Consider the following 20,433-nt stretch of genomic DNA (forward strand, 5'->3'; position numbering starts at 1 on the left):
ATATGGGGGGATTTGGAAGGGGGGGATCCAGGAGGGGCCACTTTGGGGCTGCATATGGCCTACAGACTGGTGCAATTCCTACCCCTGTGAACGATAAAGTCAGTGTTTTTATTCCATATATTACAACGGGAAAGGGGTAGAATCTGAGCTATTTAAGATCAGATCCCTTGTGAGTCCCTGGGGGAGGCAAGGTTTCGAAGAGCAATTTCTCATCCACAGCTTTATTTCTTAGAAATGAATAAGAGTGATTTCTTCCCTTGTGGCAGAGGTGGCGAACGACTCCAGCTTCAGAAGTGCTGGGAATCCACGCCGGGTTTTACTGTGCACTTTAATGGAGCTAAGATGCTGAACCACATATCCGGAATAAATCCAGGACTTTGAATAACTGTAAAGGGCAGAGTAAAGCCCGGAGAGGATTCACAGCACTTCAGGAATTGGAGTGTAGCTCCTCCTGGAAATGCGAATTGTTGGCAAACGTTAGAAACATGACCCTCACCCTTCTTCATACCATACTTACGACTTACCTTGAAGGTCGCCGTGGCTGTTTCTTTGGCGATGACATATCCCATGTTGAACACATCGCCTTCCACCGAGCAAGCAATAGAGGTGATCACACCCCGGCCAGTCAAGGTAAGGGTTAGGGTGGCCTTCTCGCTACGGAGTTCCAGTGTTTCGAAGAACTATGGAGAAAACTTCCGTGGTCAGTCAATAATCATGGAAAGAAATGGACAAACATAATCCCAGGTTGTGTGAGTACTGGATGTGGCTCAATCAAGATGGAGGGGGGGGAGGCTTGAACCCAGAATCTCCAAGTTAGGAGAGCCAAACAAGCAGTCATACCAGACAAGGGGAAGAAATTTAGCTGAGTGATAGAGCGCACACTTGAACACTATGGTAGAGTGCACGCTGTGATACCCAAGCAAAAGATGAGGCAACAGGAAAAATCTCAGCTCAAGATTATGGAAAGATTCTGCCAGCCAGAAAAGACAAAACTTGTTAGATGGACAAGACCTGCTGGATAGCTCAGTGGTTTAGGTCTCTGGAGCTGGAGGTTGGGAGTTCGATTCCCCCACTGGCCCTCCTTGACAGGGGGTGGACTGATGATCCATAGAGTTCCTATCCAAGTTCTTTAAGTGCTGTGCCAAGACAGAGCAGATGAAGGTGGGCTTGGACGGCCAAACAATCTGACCCAACACGAGATCGGCTCCCATTTCTGGTTCGCAGAGACTCTAACATCCACCTCCTCCCTCTTGGCTTCCCTGTTGTTTCAGAGCTTCCCTGCAATCCTCACAGTAACAGAGAGAAAAGTATATTGTTGTGATGCAAGCATCTGAATGTGGTTTGGGCTTGAATGGGCAATTAAGAGCCATTAACTTGACAAAAGACCCGCTCCCCTCTTGTTTATAGTATGTTCCATTTCATTGGCCTGAGCTCTTTCGATTCTCTTCCGGGGGGGCTGTCTCTGGGGGCTGTCACGATGAGGGCCAATCCTTCGAACATTCACCACCACCCCTGCCTTGTTGCCTTCGACTCACCGACTTGTTTTCCTCCGGGCAGAACGAGAGGACGAGGGCGCGGGACTCCCCTTCCCCGAGCGTGAGGATGGGGTTTGCCAAGAGGAAAGGGCCAAAGGGGTTCAGGAGGGAATATTCCAGCTGAAGGTGCCAGTTTAAGAAAATGCAAGTTGAGTGGTAACCAAAGCAACCATTCCGCCGCCCCTCCCGAAAAAAAGAAAGAAAAAGATGTTACCTAGAGACAATTAGAGAAATGCATAAGGGTTATCAGTCATAGAGGCTCCATCTCAAGCATTACAACCCATAATCTGATCATCATCATCTCCTTCAGCTTCTGTTGTATTGCAGCTGATCTGAGACGGGGCGGGGGTGAATTTATTTCACCTTCGTTTTTCTAAACCCAGATTTTCAAAAACGTAAGTGTGAAATGTAAGTATTTGAAACTGGGCGAGTGCGGGTCGGGAGAGGCGCAGGCTTGATTGGATCAAGGACCCACTTGCATCTAGAATGCACTTAATTAAACAGGTGCGTCTTCGTAAACAATGCCGGATTTCGAGAGGAAAATCAGAGCAGGACTTATTCAGTCAAAGGATACAGATAGTAGTTCTTGAGATATGTTCTGTATTGTGACTTCTTTCTTAATCCTGTGTCCTGGTGGATGACAGAATGCTGTGTTTGTCGAAGAACCAGGCATATCAACAATTTCAGAATGGCTAGAACTTAAGGTTCTACAGTCACCCACGACCCCCTAAGTCAATCCGGAGACCTCATGCTGGTTTCCAATTAAAAAAACATCAACAATGTCGGTATATTCGGCTGCGCCACTTAGCCACAACGCTTTCCCACGCTCATTTAGCAATTTCCTAGTTCATATAAAGTGTCTTCCCTGCCCTAGTTGGACTCAAAACGCTGTTCCTAATGCTTAGTGAGCGGCAGCGGCGAATAAAATAAAGTGAGGCGCTTTCCTTTGGAACTGCCCGACACTTGAATGCAGCCCTTGAGAACAAATCTGGAACTGAGCTTGGCCTTTTGGCCTGAAAGAACTTCCACCCCAATGCTCCTGGTGCCCCTCATTCAAATCCTGCCTCCTTCCCACAAGTTCCATGTTTTAAGCTGCACCCTCGTAGTTGGATCGGAGGCCGGTTGGTTTGTTCCTTCGGCCCGCAACTCCCAGCACCTTCTGGGCGGCTCTAAAGCCTGCGAGAGAAGACAGAGGGATGCGCAGAGGTTCTCAGGTGCGTCGTACCTACGGCAACGTCCCCAAAGTTGAAGAACGTCCGGCCATTATTGGACGTCACGACCACAACTGGAGCTCTGGAAGGACAATGCAGTTCCAGGTACAAGGTATTATAAGGGCTGGAGACAGAAATGAATGAAAAACGGTTACGTGGGGTGTGTCCTTACGCTGGAAAAAGCTGCTGCTTATTTCAGTATCATCATCATCATCTGTCGTCAAGTCAATTCTGACTCATGGTGACCCTTTCCCAGGGTTTTCCAGGTAGAGAATGCTCAGAAGTGCATTACCCTTCCCTTCCTCCAGGGGCCGCCCTGGGGCGGTGCAGCTTGCCCAAGGCTACCCAGGCTGGCTCTTCTCCCAGGAGACCCAGTGGGGGAATCGAACTCTTTCTGGCTCTGCAGCCAGACAGTAAACCTCTGAGCTATCCAACCAGCCTTCTCGTAGATACCTGAGAAGAAAACGTTTCTGAGATTGTGCCGCTTGCCCAAGGCCACCCAGGCTGGCTCTTCTCCCAGAAGGCGCAGTGGGGGAATCGAACTCCCAACCTCTGGCTCCTGAGACTTAAACCACCAAGCTCTCTAGCCATTCCGACACATGGGCTGAAAAATGTATGCAGCAGACACACACACCCCCACAATGGGCCATGAAGACATTTGAAAAGAGAAATATGAAAGTCTGGACTGGAATTAGCTGGAAGCATGATGGGCAGGGAGGGTGGAAATAAGGGGACCAGGAACGACACACAATTTATGAACTGGAGTGGGGAGAGAGGAGAGCACTGTTTTCCGAGAGCAGCTAAGATGGTATTAGGGAGAAGATGGTGCTTGAGCGCGACAGAGCCTTGTGTTCCTCTTAACCATTTTCCTTAATCATGTGCTGAATCAGTTCTAAATGATGGCCACCCTTTTCAGGTTTTTCCAGGTAGGAGAGGTTGATCATTTCCCTTCTTCTGGGTGTGCCCCGGGACCGTGAAGCTCGCCCAAGGCTACACAGGCTGGATCTCCAGCCACTGAGCTACCCAGCCAGCTTCAGCAGAAGGAAAAGGCAGCAACCCAAGGACCGCTATCCTGTTCAATCACACCACGCGGCATAACTCTGTCGCAGCACACGTTTCAATGCTGAACCGGGCTGCCCTAAGATGTCGGGGAAGGCATTTACGATCCCACACCCGTTGTGTGATTTGGCGTGTAAGCTCAACATCCCGCGGTGCCTTCTGGCGATGGTTTCCCACTGAAATGTATGCAGTTGGCATGACATCGCGATAGATCTAGTCTCAGAATTCTGACCACTTTAACTCCGGGGAACCTAAAACGCCCCATTCTGGGCCATGGCCGTGAATTGTTGCACAAGCTCACAAGTAGGTGCTTCAAGAATAAATTATTGCATTATAAATTATAGATCATCTTCAGCAATCTCGCAGAGTAAGAGAGTGCGATTTCCCCATCTAATTATTTATGTGAGCTGAGACGGAGCAAGGAAACCTGGGCTAAAGCCCCCAAATTAGCGCATGGGAGAGAGAACATTTAAAGCCGAAGCTGCCTGTCCCGTAGTTTTAACTGCTGTACAACATTAGCTAATTACCATGTATAAACAAGCCGATTATTGTACACGTCCAGCACGCTCGCTCTTTTCCCCTCCTGGGAGGTTAAGGCTCTCGTTCGGCTGTTCTGTGCAGAGCGGGAAATTATACACCCAGGGTTCAAGTTTGACGAAACTCACTCACAAAGTCAGAGGCGTCCACCCTCTAATTACGCTACGATGCAAAGCAGCCGGTGTCTAGTGCCGCAGACGAGCTGCTAATTTTAGTGGCGACATGTGTCGCCAAAGCAACGCACGACACACGATGCGGCCGCCCACCTGCTGTGCATAGCAACGGCGCTAAGCCCCCGGAACGCGCAGCGAAAAGTCACCGAGTTAGTTCTCCCCACCCCGCTCGGCCCCCACGTGGCACACCTGAAGTGCAGGTTTTCGGCGCCTCGCTTCTCGTCGATCTGGCCACTGGCGACAAGACACGGGATGACGTAGCGGTCGAATCGGGCGCTGAAGCTCCGCACCAAGGACAGGTGAGCCGCGATATACTCTTCGGAGCTGGAGCGAGGGGCAAAGAGAAGACGGGTCACCGGAAGGGACGCCTGCCTCGGACATCCAGGGCCAAAAACGGGGGGGGGGGGGAGCCGCTTTGGTGAACAAAGAAATTTTGGGAGTTGGAGAAGTAGTCTTTTTTAAAAAAAGACATTTCCCAGCTGGTCCAGTGCAGTGGGTGTTGAGATATAGAATTAGAGTAATCAGTGGTGCAATTAATAATAATTATGTGTTCTCAAGTCCATTTTGACTGACAGTGACCCTTTCTGGAGTTTTGTAGGTAGAGAGTACTCAGAAGGTGGTCTCCCATTCCTTTCCTCTGAGACGGTGCAGCTGGCCCAAGGCTACCCAGGCTGGCTCTTCTCCTGGGATGGCATCAGTGGGGAATGGAACTCCCAACCTCCATCGCTACAGCCAGAGACCTACATCACTAAGCTATTAGGAGAAGACCGTTCACCCAGTATGGAGCAAGGGATACATTAATGGGCCGGGACTCAGGGAACTTGGGTTCAAATTGCAGCTCAGTCATGGAAACTCACTCGGAGAGGAGAATGGGTAAAATCAGGCCTTAAATATCACACCGAGAAAGCCTGATCAGGGCCACGGTAAGCCAGTTCCGACTTGAAGGCACATAACCACAAGTTGGTCATTCCTATCCAAGAGGGCTACGTGGACCCCCCAGGTGGAGAGCTAGTCGACATTACTTAACCGGGGTGGGGTGGGGCAAAGATGGTTCTTCAAACCATCCGGCTGGCCACCTTTTGAAAGCTAGATGTGGATTTAGATGGACGACTCAAAGGTAATAGTGGGTGATTTTAGGTGAATGGTGGTCTCTCCAAGAGAGGTAAAAAGAGAGAGGTCTGGAACTCTCCAAGGTGCTGAAAACGTCTTCCATTACAGGTTAAGGACCTTGGTGACATCCTCCTTCAAAGTTCAACACACACACCCAAGCAGGTTCTCCACCCAAGAGCAAAGCCACCGCCCTCCACAGCTTGGCATGCTGACTGAGGATGATGGGTGATGGAGTTCAACCCCAGCTAGAAGACTGCAGACCCCTCAAAACCCCACCCTGGGGCTTCGACACATCAAGAAATACCATCTCCCTGATACTGCCCCCCCTTCCTCCCAAACTCACTTTGGGCAGATGTCCTCTGGGCAAGGCGCCTCAAACGGCTTGGAGGCGTGCTTATCCTTGGAGGGTTGAGCGAGGAAGGAGATGCTGGCCATCTTCTTCCCATCCTTACGTCCCACCATGGCCTCCTCTTTCTTCTTCTGCCATGAAAAGGGCAGGGATTAAAATCTTCTCTCCGGGGAAAGTTTATTAGCAGAAATGGGATTTTTTTGGCAGGGAGACGGGGACTCAATGCCCAGTGACCTAGCCCGCATGCAATACCCCCCAAACTTGTTGGAAAAGTTCCTTTTTCAAGCTAAAAGCTTGCAACCAAGGTCTGATAATTTGATAACGAATGTTCTTAGCAATATACAGGGTTGCACTAAAATTTCTTGCACTACTTATTACACATTTTTCCATTCTGAGAACTCTATTTTGTGAGAAATTCATCAGACAGATACTGTACCTAAATGTGGTTCACTGGAGGGGGAGGCCTGAATGGGAAGGCTTAGAAGTTTAACTAGGCTTAGCTCCCCCCCCCAAGCTCGGCCTGTTCCTGCCCCAGTGCTAGCTGGGAGCTTTCTTTCTGAGCAGGAAGCTTGGGTGGAGCTAGGCCTAGCTAGGTCTCAAAAGGTTAAGGCCTTTCTCCAAGGTGAGCCACATTGAGGTGTCAGTAAGGTGTTTAGCTCTCAGGTAGGACTCCTGGAATGGAGAATTATGGGATTTGTAGACGAAGACATCCCCAAACTCCATCCCTAGCAATAAGCAACATGTGAGGAAGGCACCAATCCTGAGAGTCACCTGCAGTTCCAATTCCCGGGCCTTCTTTTCCATCTGGGCCTTGGCTTCGGCCTCCTGGCATATCAGGTGAACGGCCTCCTGCCGGATCAGCTGGTCGCACAACACAGGGTGGAAGGACACTTCCAGGACGCACTTCTGCATTGGAGGCGGCCAGTGAGTGAGAAGGAAAAAAAATAAGAGCTTTACATTGAAATAGTCTCCTCTCTTTTTTTTGGTTACACACTGCATTTTTTGTTACAGTCCCCTGGTATCTGACCCACCTCCGAAAAGAGAAGGGACGAGTCCGTCAAGCTGATGGGCACCCCCCCATCCGTCTTTAAACAAAGATGAAAATGGGACCTAGGATGTGAGGATGTGGTATTTTTCTTTCTGTTACAGGAGAATTCTATTTTAATTTAAAAAAAAAAAACAGTCTGGGCTGCGCCTTCCCTAGGAAATGCTAAACAAGCAAACAGGAAATGGCCTGAGGGACACTTCCTGTTTTGCCCCGCGCCCTGGGGTGGGTTGAGCCAAGTCAGGTGCAGATCTGAGATTTGTCTCTATGAAGGTCTCCTCGAGTGAAAAAAAAAATCCCAAATTTGGCCCAAAGATGCCCCAGGATGGGACGGCACTGAAGGTCCTTTTTTTTAAAGGTCACGATGGTCATTTTTTCCATCCAGAGGACTTGGAGAAAAAGTTACCTTCCCCGGCAGAACGGTTCCGACGCACGGCATGATGGTGATAGGAGAGTCCTCGGGCACCAGGAAATGGAAGGAAGTGGGCCCAACGGGGGCCACCTCCCCGTCCCCGATCCGCGGGACAAAATCGTCAAACCGGCTGTAGCCCACGTGGGAGTTGACGATGTGGATCCTCGTCGCCGACGTGTCGTTCAGAGCGGTGGGGGGAAACTGAATCAAGGCATGAGTCAGCTCCAAAGGAGGGTGCACCCCGACAGCTTTACATGACACCTTGAATTGCCTAGAGATGGAGAGAGACATACGGTCGCAGCACCAAACACGTCCTCCGGCCAAGAATAAAAATAAATAAAACCCGGGAGGAGCTTGGCATTCCACCAAGACGCATCTCTCCCAAACGACAGGATCTTCCTGCCGTCCCTTCCTCAGCAGGTTGACAATGTTGGCTAGGATTAGAAAGACATTTGAGTTTTGTAGGATGAAGGATGGGGTGCAAACGTCTGTTTAGAAAGCAAAGAGGGCATCCTTTCCTGCGGCTTTGGGTCTTTAGACAGCAGCTGTTCAACCAGGAAATCCATTCTCCTCTAGACCAACCCCAGGATCTATATACAGTGGTGCCTCGCTAGACGATGATAATCCGTTCCACTGAAATCGCTGTTTAGTGAAATCATCGTCTAGCAAAAAAACACATTTCCCGATTGGAATGCATTGAAACCTGTTTAATGCGTTCCAATGGGGAAGAATCATCGTTGTCTAGCGAAGATCGGCCATAGGAAAGAAGCTTTGCGAACCGCCAATCAGCTGTTTAAATAGCTGTCTTGTGAAGCTTAGATCCCAAAAACACCCGTTTTGCGAGCGCAGAGGGAGCTGTCAAAATCGTTGTCTAGCGAAAATTGGTTTGTGAAGCAGCGAACAAACATTGTCCAGGGAAATTCCCCCATAGGAATCACTGTTTTGCAAATCGCTATAGCGATCGCAAAAATCTAATGTCTAGCGAAAAAACTGTCATGCGGGGTAACTGTCTAATGAGGCACCACTGTACACTCAGAGTGAAACCGCATCAAATGGAGGATTCCCGATCCGTGCTGTGAATAGGGAGAGAGGTTTTCCTGGGAGGAATAATGGTAAATATAGAGAGTTTCGCCCACTGTCCCCCAGCGGCCTTCTGCCTTGTCTAAATTCTGCACAAAACATATCCCAACACTGGATTATTCTGCTCAGGTAGGGGGGAAATGGCTGCTGTGCATGGAGAGGAAACAGGAGGCGAGAATCACTCATCATCATCCTCCTTGCCCACGCCGCTGCTCCCCCCCTCCCACCTCTGTAACTGCTGCCCTTTTCAATGGTTCTAGGGATTCCCTCCATCTGAAACAGATCAGGGACCTTGGAAGCAAATCTGATCTTTTATTTATTTATTTTTTTTTGTCTCATCCTCACAACCCTGAAAAGCTGAACTCAGGGGGCCCGACCTGTTGATCTCGGTCTTGCATGTCAGCTCAAAACAGTATTGCTTCGCTTTATGGGCTTTGAAGATGACATCCAAACTCAAGCTTTCAAGGGGCAGGAGAACGCCGAACCCATCATTGGGCTGAATTTCTACAAACTTTCCAAAGGAGAACAAACGTGTTACAGATAACGTATGTGAACAGCAAAGGAACATTACACTGGAAGTCAAATGGAGAACAAGTAACTGAAATGACAGACCTAGAGGTTATATTGACATCATCAAAATGCCCAGCCTTCACGGGTATTAAAAAGTATGCTTGAAAGTATAGGAGCAGTACCTTAATAACTGCAATCGGCTGCCATCAAGTCAATTCTGACTCATGGCAAACCTATTCAGGGTTTCCCAGGTAGAGAAAACCTCAGAAATGGTTTCTCCTTCCTTTCTTCTGGGGAGGGATCCCTGGGACGGTGCAGCTGGCCCAAGGCTACCCGGGCTGGCTCTACTCCCTGGAGGCCCAGTGGGGGAATCAAACTCCCAACCTCTAGCTCTGCAGCCAGAGACTTCAACCCCTGAGCAACCTCAAAGTTCCTTACAATCCCCCCCCACCGATGTATAAAAACAGAATAAAGTAAGAGTAAACCTTTTGTGCGATAGTATGGAAGAGGACAGAAAAAAAGTCTACACCTTCTGATAAATTTCTCGGTGGCTGCAGAATTCAGTATTTGGATGGATCAAGCCGAAGACTGGCTTGAGTAAAATAAGAAATGGAGTTAAGAAGAAACTGGGCACCATTTGCCCCCTTGCAAGGTAAACTCTTAAGGAATACTTGCTGTGCTAGAAAACGGGACTGCGGTGTTTACCTCCTGGACCCGTACAAAGCCAAAGCCCTGGGGAAGGATGGATTTGTTCGTCAGCGTGATTGTCGACCGGACGGCTTCGTAGATCGAACAGTATCCAAAATCCAGCTCTGTGGGGCTTATCTCCAAGTCAGAGGTAGTGACCACGGCATGGACAGTAAATTCGACGGGCTTGCTCTGAAAAAAAGGAACAGGTCCCCTAATGGTTAGAGCAGGATGGAGAAGACGCTGGCCGAGATCCCGACTCTTCTAGGAAGCACACGGCGTAAACTTGAGACGGTTATGGTCCTCTAAGCCTGCATTTCTGGGGTGTCATGAGATCAAATGGGAGACCCCGGAGTTTGTTGCTTTGAGTTCCTTCAAAGACATAAGGGGGATACAAGGGCAGAATGTGAAAAGGTTATTTTGGGGACTCCTCGAATCGTCAGCAGAGTGGTCACGTTGGCTGGGAGAGACCTGGAACTCTAGACCAAGTAAATAACTTTTCTGCGCTCAATGAACGAGCAAGGAAGAAACATCAAGGTGAATGAATGTCCCGTGTTTCCTGTGTAAAATCCACCGTTTGCTTCAAAACCAAAGTTAGAGTTGACAGGAAAACTACTTTTCCTAGGAGAAATCAGAAAGGGCAACGAAGCCATAATCGAGAGAGAGAGGCAGGGGATTTCAAGCCATGTCTGGAATCGCAACCTGGAACTTCTCGGCCCCTGGAGAAGGCTGTTTAGTCTGGCCTGCAAACCACTACGATGGCTTCCAGGTTGGGAGAACCAATCAGGTTTGGAGCCCTCACACAGACCAATAGGAATGTGGAACCGCTTGGGATCTACAAACCCATCGTCCTGATGACTCAGGGCATAGGGCAGTAGGGCTAGAGAGATGGGCCTTCCCTGTTCAAGCTCTGACCGCTCCTGAAAGAAAACGCCCTGCACCATCATCACTTAAAATCACTTGAGCTCACACGGAGGGGCAACCAATCCCTTTGGCAATGTCGTCGCCTCAGTCCAAAGCAGGGGCAGGGAAGCTCTGGCCCTTCAACCCATGAGGAGCTGGTAAATCTGCTCTGGATCTTACCCTGCACTCCCCAGGAGCTATCCATGGTGCCTGCTGAACCACTTGGAGGAGAAGGAGCCAGCACCGGGGAGAGCTCCTTTAAAAAAAAAACAGAAGCGGATTCAAAGCACATCCCAAACTGGTGTCATCAGCCTCCACATCCTTTGGACTACAACTCCCAGGAGCCCTGGCTAGTAAGGCCAAGGATAATGGAAATCGTAGTCCGAAACATCAGGAGAGTTTAAGCATTCCTACAGCTGTGTGGTTTGCAACCTCGGTTCCCTAGATGTTCTTAGGCAAAAATTCCCAGAAGCCTTCACTACTAGCTGGGCTAGCCAGGATTTCTGGGAGTTGTAGTCCAAGAACATCTTGGGATCCAACGTTGGGTCAAACAGAGCTCTAGGGGGGTCAAACAGCAGTTCTTATCCTTAGGAGCTCTCCGGGGTCCTGAACAACCAAATAAGGGTCGACCTCCCTTGATCAACTTCCTACTGCTCTCCCTCTGCTTGATGATGATGATGATGATGATGATGATGATGATGATGATGATGATGATGATGATGATGATGATGATGATGATGATGATAATAATAATAATAATAATAATAATAATAATAATAATAATAATAATAATAATAATAATAATAATAATAATAATAATAATAATAATAATAATAATAATAATAATAATAATAATAATAAAAAATGCCATCACTGACCTGGTCTGAAACAATAATTGTCATGGGCACTTGTAACACTCTGGTTTTTTCATCAAAGTATTTTCCAGCATCTTCCCGAAGGGAGTGCCTGAAAGTAGAAGGCATCACACAACTGTTAAAAAACCGAAAGTGCTTGGGGTTGAAGAAACAGGAGGATCGTAACACGCTCAAGCTTTTTACTGCTGGGAGAGCCACCTAGCATCCTTGCCTAAGCATGGAAGAGTATGAACCAAATTGAATAAAACGGAAAGAGGATTGGGGCAGAACAACAGACTAACACACGTTCCCCCAAAAAGGTATTATAGATTTTGGAGTGTCTTGTACCCTCTTTCTTTCAATTTCTGGAAACCCCTGCGTGATTATCCTTACTGTGTGTTTTTTCACAACACAAGTGTCTGAATTTTTATCCGAGTCACGCCATCCAGAAGCACATGCATTTTCTCCTTGATCTTGGCAACGCATGGTCCAAACGGAATTCGCCCAGCATGTCGTGTCAAGCACTTAAAACTCATGAACTAGTTCAGTATCCTGGCTCACGTAGCGCTATGGCACTTCTGTTCTCAAGGATCAATTCTGCACGAGAGCTACAAAACAGAAAATTAAAGGCTCTCGGCCGCTTTTCCCCCCCTTGCCTGTAATTCCCATTAATGCTCCTGTAAGTGTTTTCGGCTGGCATTAATAAAGGGAGCTGATTACGGGGGCCGTGTTGTATTTACCAGCGTTTTAAGACAGTATTAACCGAGATAACGGCTCTTTTGCCAGCCAAATATTGACGGCTATAAATAGACCTCTGGAGAAAACTTGCTTGGTAATCAGTATGTAAGCTTCCTCGGCCCCAGCTGTAGTTAGAAGCACAGATGAGACGCCCATTTTCAGCAATCTGTTCCTTTTGACATTGACATTAATTAATTACCAGCTTCTCTGAGTCAGTATCAATGGGATGGCAATGCTGCCACACAGATACAGAAATAAGATCAGATGGTGAGAAGTGTCTTCAAAACCAGCCCCATCTGTCTCATTCAAGGGAGAGAAGATGTATAGATGCGAGTTGCCAGAACCTCTCGTTAGCACAAGGCCAGCGTGGAAGAGCGTTGCCTAAATTAGTACGAACGGGGGTATCATTTTCAGAGCGGCCGTCCTATTTTTAAACCCTGGGTCCTAAAAACGAGAGGTAATTTTCTCATCAGGGAGATGATGTTCAATCTGGGAAAGTTGTAACAGGCTTTGAGCGAATGGGACCCTAGGCTGGACGGAACCAGTTACAAATGACAACAGTTCGGGGTAACAAATTATTTTCGGAGGTAATGTGAGTTCTGCAAAGTTACATTTCAAAAGCAATGGAACAAAATGGAATGACAGCACTGTGTAACATTTCCTAATTACTTTTGAAAGTGGAAGGCATGTTGATGCCCATTTTTCAGGTTTTCTGCCCTTTGCTTCTCCATTCCAAAGGATTAAAAAAAATACGTAGTAGAAAGTAACAAAAAAAGGAACAAGCGACATAAGAAGTCATGTAATGAGTTATCTCAACTTAGTTTTCATTGTTTTCATATTCATCTTGTCCTAGTTTTACGTTGATTGATTTGTTTCGTTTGATCAGATTTGGCACCTATCTTTCATACTCCTAGCTGGTCATCCTGCTCCTATCTTCTAACCCCGCTTTTCAACTCATCTCCATTGGGCGAGATATTCTGGGGCTTATTTCACAACCCACAACCCTCCTAATCTCATCAAATCTCCTTTTGAAGCTTTCTCCCACTGTTTTTTTCCCCCTGTCCTCCTTGTTTTTAAAATATGCAGATTAACATATTTAATCCAAGCTGCGGATTTTTACATTCCACTCTGACAAAAAAAAAACCTGCTGCTGTGTTTCACAACATTGGAAGTTTCGGCACTGGGGACTGTCACAATAATGGGAATGCCAGCCATTTGCTGTGTAAGGAGACACACAGCATTTGTGTTATCCTCAAAGCACGACTGCCAGAGAGCTCTGGAAATTTATTCTGGTCAGGATCCAGTGAACATATATGAGAGACAAGCAGATAAAGTTGCCTTTATCTTTATCCGTGTTGTCCAGTGTTTTTCTCTTCAGACTGTCATCAGATCTCTAAAGGTTGAAAGAATGAATCCTGCCCAGAACGGGGTCTTTCCTCTTACTCATTTGTTAGGAGGGCTAGAGATGAGATTTTTGGATTTTCTGGACACTACACCCCATAATTCTCCATTCTAGGAGTTCTGCCTGACTTACACATACTTTACAGCCACCTAAAGTGGCTCACCTTGGAGAAAGGCCTTAACTGGAAGGCTTTGAGGCCTAGCTGGGCCTAACTCTGCCCAAGCTTCCTGCTCAGAAAGTTCCCAGCTAGCACTGGGGTGGGAACAGGAAGTTAGGCCCTTCATCAAAACCTTTCACCAGATGAGGAAGATGGGTTGAACTCCCAAAAAGGAGAATGATGGTCTCTATAGTCCAAAAAAATAAAAGCAGTAACCAAAATGGGGACAGGAAACTAAATCCTTTTTTTCGCCACAAGGAAGTGAGGTATTTGTCTGGTACTCTTGCTAGAGGGACGAGCACAAGAACCAATTTTGTGCATGACCAAATAAATAAATAAATTTATAAAAAAAACAAGGTAGAAAAACAGAGCCGCCCCGAAAGTCACCTTGGCAGGAATTTCAGCTGCACGCTGAAGGACGACTGGGCTTGGATGTAGCCTGTCTTTGGAAGCAGCTCCATGTGGTTGGCCAGTTCTTTGCAAACTTCAAACCTCAAGCGCAGGGCGCTGGTCGCTCTGCAAGAAGCAAATTAAAGAGAGATCTGAGCGGTATATTGACTACCTTTTCTCCTTCATTGTGTGCTGTCAAATCAATTCTGACTGACGGCAACTCTTTCCAGGGTTGTCAAGGCAGAGAGCACTCAAAAGGGGTTGACCTTTCCTTTCTTCTGGGGAGGGATCCCTGGGATGGTGCAGCTGGCCCAAGGCCACCCAGGCTGGCTCTCCTCCCAGATGCCCAGAGGAGGAATCGAACTCTCAACATTTAGCTCTGCAGCTAGAGACCAAAACCACCAAGCTATCCAGCGAATACATACCTTTTTCTTCTTGCCCAGCCTGGCCCGGCCCCATTTTGCTGATGGGATACAAAGTCGGGGACAATCTTGTTGGCTTCAGGGCCCAGGGGTGGGGGGAAGAAATCTCAGAACCTGGAGGCACGCCTGGCTCTCCCAGGATACACCCCCCCAGAAAAAAACCTTCCCTTCTTAATGGATTTGCTTGATCATTTCCCAGCAGTTGTTAGGTGCTCTATAGCTGCCCTCTGTGCCTCTGCCGTGCAGAACCACCAGATGTTCATATGACCTCATCCTGGTTTTTCTCTCTCTCTCACCCACTCACACCTGCACCCCTTCAGCCAGAGAGATGCCTCCTCCTCCTCCTTTTCCTCCAAGCTCCACTTCCTCCCACTGATTAAACACCCATTGACGACCTGGGATTCATAAGCACCATTTCCCTAAAGAAGGGAACAGCTCATCATCCGCCTCTTTAATGTGACCCTCTCGTTGTGAGGTTGATAACGCTTTGCTCCCCCAACCACGTGAACCGTTCACTTCTATTTGCTTGATGATCTCATGGCATTGGATGGGTTGATTCGTTCGGCATCTCCGGAGGAGAAGCTTTACAGATGTCCTGGACAGCCGCAAGAACCCACCAAGGAATGGGTTCTAGATCAGATTGAGACTAGACCCTGGCTACAAGCTCAAATGAATAATAGTACTTGGGACACATCATGAGAAGATAAGACTTGCAAGAAAACATAACAATATATTGTTGTTATGTGCCGTTAAGCGGCCTCCAGCTTATGCTGATGCCATGAATGAAGGATTTCCAAAACGTCCTCAACCGCCCTGCTATATTCCAGCCTGTGGCTTCCTTTAGGAAGGCAGTCCATCTCACATTTGACCTTCCTCTTTTCCTTCTACCTTCCACTTTTCCCAGCATTAGTGTCTTTTCCAGAGAACCCTGTCTTCTCATGAAGTGCCCAAAAGTAGGACAACCTCAGTTTCAGCATTTTTTGCCTCCAGAGATCTCTCAAGCTTGATTTGATCTAGAACCCACTTGATCTTCTTTTCCAGACATACTAGGGTACGTCTGCGAATCTCTCCTCCAGCACCACATTTCCAGGGAATGAAAGGCAGTAGGAAAAGAAGACAATTCAATGTGAGATGGAGTAGCTCAATAAAGGAAGCCATGACAGTGAGCTTGCAATAACTGAGCCGGGGTTCTTAGTGACAGGGCTTTCTGAAAGTCACTAATTTATAGGATTGCTATAAATAGGAACAGATATGATGACTCACAGCACTTGTCGTAATTGTGTAATTTAATTGTGAGCCGCCTTGATCCGTGAGAAAAAAAAAGTGGAGTGTGAAATGGATATATAAATACATTCCTCTAAGGCTGAATTAGCATTTCTGCTATACCGTGAAGCGTGTTTCGGAAGGACCACAGCCAGTTGTTAAGACAGGAAAAGGGATCCAAGGTTTTATTTAGAGGTCGGCAAGAGAGGTTCCATCCTGCACAGCATGCTTAATGCAGTCAGCAGTATATATGAAGAAGTTTAAAAAAACAAAACAAAACAGAAAAGGATTGCTTCTATCTTGCACACAGCGGCTCGACAGCTTTCTTATAAGTACCTCTCACCCTCGCCTCGGAAGGATGAATCAAATTTGATTTAATAGAAAAAGTTACTCTGGTTTTGAAATCCCGTCTCTGGGAGTGGGGTTTGTCTGAGACCCAGGAAAAATCGCTTACATAACTTGACACGTGTCACATTTGTAAGCTGAATGTGTGCGATAACAGCTTTATCCTTTCCCTCCCACTGGGAGAAAAATCTCCGTAGTGTCTAATTCTAGTGAGGGGTTTAGAAGGCATGCTTCCGGCGCCCCCCCTGCTGCCGCCCCCACTCTGCAACAGAAATAATAGGGGAGAAAAGTAAAATAAAAATAAAAAACCAATCCCGTTTGCATGGACAACACACAACGGGAAAGAAAAGGAAGTTAAAAATAGCGAGACTCAACGGAGCAGAACTGGTGGACGGAACGAAAGGTGGGAGCCGGCGATCGCTGGTCAGAGATTCCGAAGAGGAAGGTGGAATATGAACGGAATTAATTAATTAATACCTCAAGAGTGGCATTAACTTGGCTGCTGGACCCTAAGACCATGGTTCTAGAAATTACAAACCCAGGGATTGAGAAAGGTATCTGAGAAGATTATCTCACAACTAGAAAGATCTGAGTGAAGGGTACTAGCCTATGCATTATGGTTTATGTTCTGTCATCGTCTCCTCCACAACCAGAGCGGAGCACAAGGTTATCTCCCAGGGACCAATCAGAAAACAAAGCAAATAGACAGCAAGCTAAGGGGGGTGAGAAAAGCTCAATGCCCATCGGACTTCTTTGAGCCCTTATTACCTTGTTCCCTCCAAGGCAGTAGAGAAAACAAATCAAAGGCCAGTAAAACAGAAGCAGGCCCGCTCCGGGGTCGCTCACCTGCTCTGAACGATGATGCAGTCCTGATAAAGCCTGTCGTACATGCAGATTTTCAGATCGACGTCAGGATTGCGCACCCAAACAGGCACGGCCACGGAGACGGCCGTGACAGTGAAACGCAGCTGAACGGGAGGAAACACAGACCAAAGAAGCCACTCTGATGTTGCATTAATTGGAATTAAAGGGGAACACTCCTTTAGTTAACGTCCCAGTAAATAATGAAAATGAGAATAAATATAAATATAACAATAGATATGGGAAATTCTTGCCAAATTTCACTTTTTTTTAAAAAAAAAAATCAAGCTATCTCCTGGGGTTATTGACCCTACTCCCTCCTCTTCCACCCCCTTCCCTTCCTGAGCATTCCATCATCTTTCGGGTTGATGCGAACCGATTCGAGAGATCACATTTGTCAAAAAAGCAGGTTAGGCAACACCAGAACTCGGAAAAGTTATTTTTTGTACAGTATCCCATCCGCCAACAAAGGTGGAAATAAATGGAAATAAATGGGTGGTGGTGGTGGGGAAAGTCACTTTTACAACTTCTATAACAACAGAACAAGAAAGGAAATAAGCTGTGGCACTGCAACTTCTTGAACTTTCAGAAGTTCGGAAACATCTGGGGATGTTGAGGACAAATTAAACCCAGGGAACGAAGTCTGGGAATCGGGGTTCCCGCTCAAGAGCAATAGGGCAGCAGAGAAGAGGCAGGCCGGCGCTTTCCCCGCCCACCTATGTTCCCCCAAAACTCCCTTCTCAGGCAGCCACACACAATTTACGCTGCCACATTATGGAAGAAAGTGACGGGAGGAAGAAGAAGAGCAGCTACCAGCTGGGGTTAATCACCCTCCTCCAATTTGCTACTTCTCCATTTCGAATTTGGTGTCGCCATGATCTTTTGCTGCCGTTTACACAGAGCAAGTGTCTCAGGCCTGGCTCGGCGGTGCGTCTCGGTCAAATGGGGTGCTTCTGAGCTTGCCTGAGAGGCTTCCGGGTCCATTTTTTGGTCACCCCCCTTCCCCCCCCCCCGAGTGCTTTCTAGCAGCAATTAAAAAGAAAAAAGAAAAAGACAAGCCAACCGCCACTCACCGGTCTGCAGTCCGGGTTGTCAAACGTAATCTCAAAATCCGCTCGCACGTCCCCCGGGACTGTTGGGGTGAAAATAATCTGAAGTTTGACGGAGGTAAAAGGCCCAATGTCACCTTCGGTCACCTGCACGACAACAGAAAGGAAGAGCAACGACAGCGGATCGTCGTTCTGGTTTCTGTTCGCTTCCTCCATCTTGACAGTACGGCCTTTCTGCCACTCTTTGAGAATATTTTAGCCTTTCAGCAGGAAAGGAGCAGGAAATCTCACTTTCCACAACTTCAATTGCTCTCTCTCTCTGGTTGTGCATTTTTCTGTTCCACAGAAGAGAGAGAGAGATGGACCTTCCGTGGCTAGGGCCCAAGTTGTCGGTAGAGACAACTTTGAGCTCTGCTCCTAGCATTTCCAATTAGATCAGGAGGACTGGGATGATGGAGTACCAAGCCACTTTTGGAGACCTGGAAGCATGATTCTCAACCAACATAAGGCATGCCTTCCTGACATCTCGTTTACCTCAAACCATTTGCAGTGGTGCCTCGCTTAACGAGGATAATCCGTTCCAGCGAAATCGCTGTAGAGCGAAATCCTCGTTAAGCAAAATAAAAAATCCCATTGAAACGCATTGAAAACCCATTCAATGTGTTCCAATGGGCTGAATAACTCACCGTCCAGTGAAGATCCTCCATGGGGCGGCCATTTTCGGTGCCTGTAAAGCGAGGAATCCATCCAAAAACACAGTGGGGAGCCATTTTACACAGCGGGCGGCCATTTTGAAGCCGCCGATCAGCTATTTTAACGTCATCTAGCAAAGAATCGGTTCCCGAAACAGGGAACCAATCATCGGGAAACGAATTTTGCCTATTAAAACATTGTTTTGCGATCGCGAAACAGTCATCGTATAGCGGTTTCGTCGTTTAATGAGGTAATCATTAAGCGAGGCACCACTGTATTCTGAAACAAGATGTAGACTTGCAGTCACTCCTGATTTCCAAGCAGGGTGAGAAATGGAGGTGTGGGGCCATTGACTCCAAACCCCGCTCTGGAAACCCACCACTGTGTTAGAAATATCGGAGAGCTAAAGATGGGGAAAGCTTGGCTAGTTTTAGACTCCAGAGCAGTGGCTCCCAACCTTGAGTCTTCCAGGTGTTCTTGGACTACAACTCCCAGAAATCCTGGCCAGCACAGCTCATGGCGAAGGCTTCTGGGAGTTTTAGTCCAAGAACATCTGGAGGACCCAAGGTTGGGAGCCACTGCTCTGGAGGGACCATGGCTCAAATCCTGTTGATGGTTCTCCCATCAAGTAAAGACCATCCATGACTATCAACAATCTTTGACTTGAAGCTAGGAATGAACCCTGGCCTGGCATATAAGGCAGCTTCCCATTGTTCTACAGAACTTTCACGCGGTCTTCTTCCAAAGAGCTGAGCAAAACATTGCTAAATTAGCTTTCATGGATGATCGCTTCCAGAATTCTGGAAACGTTCCTTCAGAAAAAAAATAACTTGTCCAAGTTGCTCTTGCCCGGGCGCTCGCACGGATGTGCCCGTCCTGTCCCTCTGCCAGTCGGTTACCTCGCCCAACGTAATTTCGGGTAGTTCTTCCTCAGATGGGGGTCCGAGACGGCTCACATCCAGAGAGCTGAGTGGCTTTTCTCCGCCGATGCTCGTCTGAGAAACCATTCCACTGAATTGTTCTAAAAGGCAAGCAAACACGGTTGTAAATAGTTGTTAGCATTACGGGTGGCTGTAGAGGTGAGATCCATGCGCATTTCGAGCTCCTACCTCAGCACAGAGCGATGGATTCTTTTCCTCGAACGACCAGCAGCAATTCGAGGTCTAACTAGACCTTGCAAGTCATTCATACCCCAAACATCCCATGATTACTATTCAGAGCTGGCCATATAGGTGTAGAGAAACCCCCCAAAAAGCCTCTTTAGAAGCCAGCTGGTGGTGGCCAATGTCTGGTCCCATATTTATCCATGCAGAACTGCTACAGCAAACGCTGCTGGAACTATGAGACAAGGTGCCGATCACGTGAGGTCATGCATTTGATCATGTGACTCAGCTGCATGGCCGTGGCCGGTTCAGCGGTTGCTACAACGACCGAAGAGGATGGCAGCCTATTTTCCTGCGAAAAATTATTGATCGCCCCATCCGAGATTCCCCGAGGAGTTGCGATACCTCTTTCCTCAAGGCAAAGCCAGAGTTATAGATAATCCATGTATGGACAGAGGAAAATGCTTAACTAACGAAAGCATCTGAGTGTCCATGCAGGAGCTTCTCACCCCTACACGGGGCAGGCAGATGAGCCTGATTGGCCA

General features: G+C 47.6%; 1 protein-coding gene across 8 annotated transcripts in view; it reads right to left on the minus strand.

Moving 5' to 3' along the window:
- The window catches only part of CFAP74 (cilia and flagella associated protein 74), a 62,523-nt gene that overhangs the window by 11,634 nt on the left and 30,456 nt on the right, over window positions 1–20,433 (minus strand). For 7 of the 8 annotated variants that reach the window (XM_072977642.2, XM_072977643.2, XM_072977644.2 and 4 more), the window contains 15 exons: window positions 19,685–19,806; window positions 18,117–18,239; window positions 17,029–17,150; window positions 14,150–14,278; window positions 11,490–11,577; window positions 9,727–9,900; window positions 8,889–9,022; window positions 7,426–7,702; window positions 6,746–6,880; window positions 5,969–6,105; window positions 4,705–4,839; window positions 2,761–2,870; window positions 2,110–2,165; window positions 1,536–1,655; window positions 525–680 (listed from right to left, as the gene is read on the minus strand). In XM_072977642.2, the coding sequence (XP_072833743.2) occupies window positions 525–680; window positions 1,536–1,655; window positions 2,110–2,165; window positions 2,761–2,870; window positions 4,705–4,839; window positions 5,969–6,105; window positions 6,746–6,880; window positions 7,426–7,702; window positions 8,889–9,022; window positions 9,727–9,900; window positions 11,490–11,577; window positions 14,150–14,278; window positions 17,029–17,150; window positions 18,117–18,239; window positions 19,685–19,806 (2,018 nt within the window). The remainder of the gene's footprint in view (window positions 1–524; window positions 681–1,535; window positions 1,656–2,109; window positions 2,166–2,760; window positions 2,871–4,704; window positions 4,840–5,968; window positions 6,106–6,745; window positions 6,881–7,425; window positions 7,703–8,888; window positions 9,023–9,726; window positions 9,901–11,489; window positions 11,578–14,149; window positions 14,279–17,028; window positions 17,151–18,116; window positions 18,240–19,684; window positions 19,807–20,433) is intronic. The other variant, XM_078379436.1, reaches the window with a different exon arrangement.

The sequence above is a fragment of the Pogona vitticeps genome, chromosome 7, assembly GCF_051106095.1.
Source record: "Pogona vitticeps strain Pit_001003342236 chromosome 7, PviZW2.1, whole genome shotgun sequence".
In the NCBI taxonomy this organism is placed as follows: Eukaryota; Metazoa; Chordata; class Lepidosauria; order Squamata; family Agamidae; genus Pogona; species Pogona vitticeps.